This window comes from Dunckerocampus dactyliophorus, chromosome 2 (assembly GCF_027744805.1).
Source record: "Dunckerocampus dactyliophorus isolate RoL2022-P2 chromosome 2, RoL_Ddac_1.1, whole genome shotgun sequence".
NCBI lineage: Eukaryota > Metazoa > Chordata > Actinopteri > Syngnathiformes > Syngnathidae > Dunckerocampus > Dunckerocampus dactyliophorus.
Window position 1 is genome coordinate 5,638,315 of NC_072820.1, and position 6,686 is coordinate 5,645,000.

General features: G+C 42.5%; 1 protein-coding gene across 3 annotated transcripts in view; it reads right to left on the reverse strand.

Moving 5' to 3' along the window:
• Positions 1–1,133: 1,133 nt before the first annotated feature.
• Positions 1,134–6,686, reverse strand: part of LOC129176718 (SUN domain-containing ossification factor-like) — a 28,442-nt gene continuing 22,889 nt past the window's right edge. For 2 of the 3 annotated variants that reach the window (XM_054767034.1, XM_054767032.1), the window contains 7 exons: positions 5,908–6,686; positions 5,733–5,820; positions 5,506–5,610; positions 5,037–5,194; positions 4,775–4,860; positions 4,656–4,699; positions 1,134–1,806 (listed from right to left, as the gene is read on the reverse strand). The exon at positions 5,908–6,686 is cut by the window's right edge and continues 496 nt beyond it. In XM_054767034.1, the coding sequence (XP_054623009.1) occupies positions 1,342–1,806; positions 4,656–4,699; positions 4,775–4,860; positions 5,037–5,194; positions 5,506–5,610; positions 5,733–5,820; positions 5,908–6,686 (1,725 nt within the window). In that variant the 3' untranslated portion in view covers positions 1,134–1,341. The remainder of the gene's footprint in view (positions 1,807–4,655; positions 4,700–4,774; positions 4,861–5,036; positions 5,195–5,505; positions 5,611–5,732; positions 5,821–5,907) is intronic. The other variant, XR_008569493.1, reaches the window with a different exon arrangement.

A 6,686-nucleotide genomic window follows, 5' to 3' on the forward strand; every position in this document is an offset into this window, starting at 1 on the left:
TATGAAAAACAAAACAAAATAAAGATGTAATTTTCGGAAATTGGGGGAAAAGTTATAATATGGGAATGAAGTCATAATATTACCAGACAAAATTCACAAGAAGAAAGTTGAAACACTGTAGTTGGAAAATAAAGATAAAAAAGAAAAAACAGCAAAAATGTGAAGAAAAGAGCCAAGATCGAAGTTCATAGTAATAATACACTTTTTCTCCTATATCACAAAGCTGAGATTCATTTTTTTCTTGAACTATATATAACTTCTCAGCATATCTACATGTGTTGCTCTGCAAAACATGACTCTTGCATCCTTTCATTTTTCAGTGTGTGGCCCTCGGTGGAAAAGGTTTGGACACCCCTGATAAAAAGATGCAATGCAATGTCACCTACCTGACCCCAATGATTGCATACAGTACATACATTGATGTATGGGCAGCCACGTGTTTTGGTTTTTGCAGGTGTATATATTCTACTAAGGCATTCATGCAGAGGAACAAGTACAACGTTCTGGAATAGACATCTCAGTCCCCAGACCTTTATATTACTGAAAATCTGTGTTGTGATTTAAAATGGGATGTCCATGCTCGGAAACCATCAAACTTGACCAAACTGGAGATGTTTTGTAAAGAAGAACGGTCAAAAATACCTTCAACCAGAATCATTGGAAACTATAGGAAGCGTTTAGGGGCTGTAATTTTTGCAAAAGGAGGGTCTACTAAATATTGATGTAGTTTTTCTGTTGAGGTGGCCAAATTTATGCACCTACCTACTTTTGTTTACATAATTATTGCTATATGATGCATTTACCTGAAATTGTTGATCCAAACAACCAGTGATTTAAAAAGGAAAATCTTGAAAATGATCAGGGGTGCCCAAACTTTTGCATACCACTATAAGTGCCGTGGTACGGGGTTGGGAATCACTGGACTGGAATAATACAAAAGAATGGTGAGATAGTTGTGTTAAAAGTGATAAATTCCTAGAATTTTAATAACCCTTATTTGACAAGCCCTTGATAAGCCTTTGGAATTGTTTTAGGGTGATGGTGTCTTACCTAAACAGGTTCCACTCAGTCCCACAAAAGGGATGAAGTTCTTCCTTGTGTTGAGTTTGTAGATTTTTAAGAGCCAGTCTCAGTTTATCCAAACATTTGCAGAGTTTTAATTGCAAGCTGGAGAGACACATAACAAATATAAATGTCTTACAATGGCAACAAAAAAACAGTAGAAGTGATGGGATTGTCACACATCGTTGCAACGGGATTGAACATCCTTGGAGTTATTTTTGAAAGAGTCTAGTCATACGTGCAAACTTGCTTTCTTGATATACTGTAGATTCTTTCACGTTAGACAGGACCTGAGAGGGGGATATTTCGCCCAAATGTCCCAGAGCTTTGCTCTGATTTCCTGTTCATGATGTCCTGTGTGGCAGAGATAGAGAATGTTTTGTTTCTCTCTCTATGTGGGACCTGAAGGAAGTCCACGACTGCACAGGTGGGCTTCGGACGCCTGCGTCTTAATGCCCTTTTCTCTGCTCGGGTCTTAGGTGTAGTCAGACCTTCACAGATTCGAGAGCAAGCTGTGGTGATTCCACAGAAGGACGGATCGTCGGAATGGGAAGATGTCTCCGAGCTGCCCTCTGATGGAGAGTCTCTGAAGCAGGGTGGAAGCAGCCTTCTTGCTGTGGCTGCAGGGTTTGTTGTGACAGGCACACCGTTACATAGAGCAGCTCCATTGCACGAGAGTGGAGCAGCAAAACAGGACGTCAGAGTCTCCACTTCCTCAATGGATTTCATCTTACGTCGCCTCCTCTGCATGGGGACAGGTTGAGACAACGAGGGAGAGAGGCGAGAGAGGTTGTTTATGTAAGATTTTACTTTGTGCAATTGATCAGAGCTGTTTTTTAATATGCTTTAGCAGGTATACTAGTAAATGTACTCAATAAACTCTCAGGTGTTGAGAAACACAAAAAGTTTACCATCAAGTTTGCCACTACTATACACAGTCGTCCCTCGAGACTTTGCGGTTCGAATTTCGCGGCTTCACTGTATCATAGTTTGTCACGGTTTGTGGTTGACTATATGCATATTTAAGTAAATTTTACATCTTCTTGGCCAAAATTAAGCATTTTCAAGTATAAAAATGGCTAACTTAACAATAATATAAATATAAGGCATTCAGAAGACTCGTTCAAAAATGTGAGATGCAGTATTCTACGCTGTTCACTAGGTGTAGGTAATGTTACACAATAGCCACCAGGAAGTACACTGTCCAGAAAAACAACAACAAAGAACTAGGCCACCAATCAATATCGGCTAATTTCGGTAAAAAAAAATACCTTTAAAAGCAGTTTACAAAAAAGATCGGCGTGCGGCAGAAAACCCTTCACATGTGCCGTGTCACGTAGGGTTGCCAACACCCGTATTGAACCGACAAGGGACGCACTTTGTCCCGTATTGCTGCGAGAATTAACATGAGTTTGTACAACCTCAGTGGTTTCAGGACATTTTGGGAAAAAAAAAATGTATTATCATATCAGTGCCCTCACCTCCCGGAGAGCGATTAACAGGCACACATTTTGTCCACTGAACACGCCACCCGCGCTAGCAAAAAGGTGGAGCGAGAAAGGGAGGGGGTGACAGCACTGTGTTGTGCTTGCGCACACAAGAGTAATTATTGCACGTTAATAGGGCTCAGAGTCTGCCTTCGCTACCTCAAAGTTAGGGCACAAATCTAACTCCATAGACGTGCACCTCCAAAAAAATCGTTGAGCCATGACAACACCGCTCGTTAAGGGTATATATACACACACACACGCGCACACACGCACACACTATATCACGCTTGTTTGGGAGGGGGGTACATCTTGTGCAGGTTAACAGCCATGACCAGGGATCTCGGTCTCAAAAAAGTTGGTGACCACTGGGCTACACCAATCCATGCCAGGGTGTTTGATCACTCCCTTATCAAACCTACTGCCGTTCGACTTTTCTTGCATATTTGTTTACAAGCTTTGCCTAGCTGTCACTGGTGGCAGCTAGCCAGCTAGAGTTATCCTCCTAACTTGTGGTCTTTGGACTCCAAATGTGACTTTTTAACCACAGTGACATTTTGTTTTTAAAACAAACAAACCATGTGGTTAGTTTGGAGCCCGTTTTTGTCCCACTGGCAAGTGGCTATCACGTTCATGGGGCACGTACTGACTTTTGTCACTGAACAATTTTGCTCTTATGTTGTCATAATACTAATTATGTCTTGTCCTCAAAACACTATTAGTTTGTGGTTGTTTAATTAACATAAACACATCGTGTGTCCAGCCTTATGATGGTGATACTATGACAGGGGTCTCCTATCTCACCAGGTGATTTTGAGCAGCTCACCAAAGGGTTTCGAAGAATATTTGCTTCAACTCTCATTAGTTTTTTTTACTACAACTGTTGAATTCAGACTTTATTCCTTTAGATAATGACAAATGAGCACAAAATAGTATAAAGACGATGGCCACACTGTTTGAGTGGAGATCTGCTTGGTAAATATAGTCGTGTACAATTGAAATGTTGCCAGTCATAAATAAAACACAAATAGTTGACAACTCTAATAGTGATGAAAGTTGGACACCCCTGCAACCTGGACACTCAGCTTACTCTCTTTTAAGTTAAGCAGGACAGATTTCTATTTAATATAGATATTTATTTGTATTATTTTATTCTGTTTATTGTACTCTACAGTTAATCCATGTGATCAGTATCGGTCAATGTCACTCATGGATGATCAGTATCAGAATCGGCAGCATAAAACCCTGATCAGAGCATCCCTACAAGGAACTCTCCAAATACTAACGTGTGAGTCTATGTTATGTCTTACTTCTCTTATTATGTCTACTATACTGGGTAATACGAATGTTAAGTTGACTGTAGCAGATTCTGAACTGGTGGTGGGGAAACATTTTCAGTGGGTCCAAAAAAATAAAAAAAAATCGTGTAATGACCCAATGTCTGAATGCACCTCAGGTCTGTGCAGTTAGGGGCGACTTGGCCAAGCTTGAACAGGAGGGGAAGGACATCGAGTGTGACCGTAATGTGCTGTCTGTCCAACACGCCGCGAGATCGCCTTTATATCTGCTGCAGAAGAGTGCGCTATAATGAGACGAGCGCATCACCACTCCAGCTCACGTTGTATTACAATTCCGCCCACAATAAAGACTCACAGGTACAGTTTCATGCCCACTTTGATCTATTGACCCAGGCAGAGGGGTGGTCCACAGAAAAAATGGACCTCATATTATTATTAAGCTTCTCTGCTGAGTTAATCAGACAAAAGTGAATTGTACTTTGTGTTGATGTGAGGAGTTGAATCAGAGCTGCAATGCTTGCAACACATTAGAACGTAAGCGACCTTTAGGCAGCCGCGTAATTGTTGCAAAAGATATTTAAAAAAAAAAAAGAATATTTAAGAAACTTGAGTTGAAAAACGTCCGCAATTCAGGTTGCTGCTTGTTGCTGTGGAGTGATGGTGGATCCCGACACCAAACCAGGTCAGAACCACTGGACTATAGGGGTGTTATTTCATATCTAGAGGGCTATAATAATGTTAAAAACTGTATTTTCAAGGTCGTAAACAGGTTTTCTATGCTCCAACTATGAAAATATTAAATATTTACCTTTCTGTTTGCTTGACTCTCCTCATGGTGAAGACTTTCTGGATCTGCAAATACATATATACAGTATAGTTCAACTAAATGCAAACAAGGAATGTATCAAATGTCCAGTGAATCTGTACCTTTGGTGGTGACCACCTGGAATGAGTTGATGAGTGGGTAGGATGCACTCCTCTTCAAACCAGAATCATCACAGGACGTGAAATGCCTAAAGATGACATTGTCATGATTGAGGGTAATGACTGCACCAAGAAACTTGATTGCATCAGTCACAGCAGGTGGATACTGCCATTTTTATCAATAGCAAGGATTAATGAATGGACACTATCTTTCAGTGTTTCATGTTGCATGTTATTAACAAACCCAATGCATGTATTTGTGTACCTTTCAGGACAGCAGGAGGTGTAGTTCTTTGCTGTAGGTGGCTCTGGACCTGCATGTGGAGGTGTAATGGAGATGCGGCAGCGGTTGGCAAACAGCGCCAGGGTGAAACACAGACTCAGCAGCAGACACAGCAGCAGGTAGTTCTGCCTGTCGGACACCTGTGACACAGCCCACATCCCACCATGGTGCCAAATATAATTTTATCTTTCATTTTATCTTTGCAAAATCCCCCTTCATTTGCATGGATCTCAATGACAAATTGAGGCAAATGTTTTTTTATGAACGTGTGCAATTTGCTGCTGGTCCAAATTACAATTGTGAGGTAGAAGTGCGTGTTCCTCTGAGTGAAACTGTAGTTAGACACATAGATTAATCTGGTTCTATTAAGACGTTATCTTTTATCTCATTAGACCGTATCAGTGTACTTAATATTGTGGCCGGTGTTAACTGATTAAGAGGCTTTATGTACCTCGTTCTGCAGCTGGCTGACTTTATCAGACAGGTTGAGAACCATCTGAGTCATATTCTCCAGCTGGGCTTGCAGCAACTGAATGGACTCCGTCTGACGCTGGTCCTGCAGGAGACGGAAAATAAAGCATTTGACCGTAATATGTGGCATAATCCAAAATTAGAATACATCTACAACCATTACATCCCAGAGTGGCCTGAGAGCAATCAATGTAAACTACCGCTCACCTGCTCCTCTGCAATTCTGGAGGTGTTCTGGAGTTTAATTATGGTTTTGTTGAAAGCCTTCTGCATCTCCTCCATCTGCTTACGATATCTAAGATAAAGTATTAAAAAAAGCATCAAATGCATTGCAAAAATCACTCCATCAAAGAAAATTCACTGTTTTAATTTTCCCCCGCACCTCTGGCTGAGCTGCTCCAGATAGCGTCCGCTGAGCGACATATTCATCTCCAGAGCCTTGATGCGGTTGTTGAGCCGCATGAACACAGACTCTTTCTGGCTGGAGCCGTGCACTGGGTTACCATTCTGTTCTGTGCCATTTGGAGGATCTGCGTAGATGTCCGAGAGAGATGGTGAGGGGGACGTTGAGGGCAGAGGCAGGAGTCCAGGGGTAGCCACATCTTCCTGGAGGTCCTCTGTTTTGGAATCTGTGGGGACTGCAGCACCACTAGGGGGCTCTAGTTCTGTGAGTGTGTGTGTAGGAGCTAGGGAAGGCTCAGTGGGAGCAGTGTCACTGTCAGGAACAGCCTCTGGGTCTGGGTGCTGCTCTATAAGAGGAGAGGCAGTCTGAGACTCACCTGTCATATCAGGGTTAGCGATGGAATCGTTTACCACAATGTCAGGCTTAACTTCTACTGGTGCTTCGGTCCCATCAGCCACTGTGGTACTGATGACTGAGCTACTGAGAGGTAATGAAACGGCTGCATGCTTGTCCACAGCCAGAATGTCCTGGCTCTCCTCTGAGCTTAGCGTTTCAGAAGAAAGCAGTGGTGTTTCAACAACAGTGGAGCTGGCAGCAGATGAATCAGTGGCACTGGGTTTAGGGAGGCTTGAGGTTTGACTAGGCTCCAGCAGAGGAGGCTTGGACATCAAGTCATAATGAGATTCTACTACAGCGTTCTCTGGAGGCTGTGGTGCTTCTGAAAGGCTGGCTCCTCTTTCTGGCTCCCTCGCAGGCGG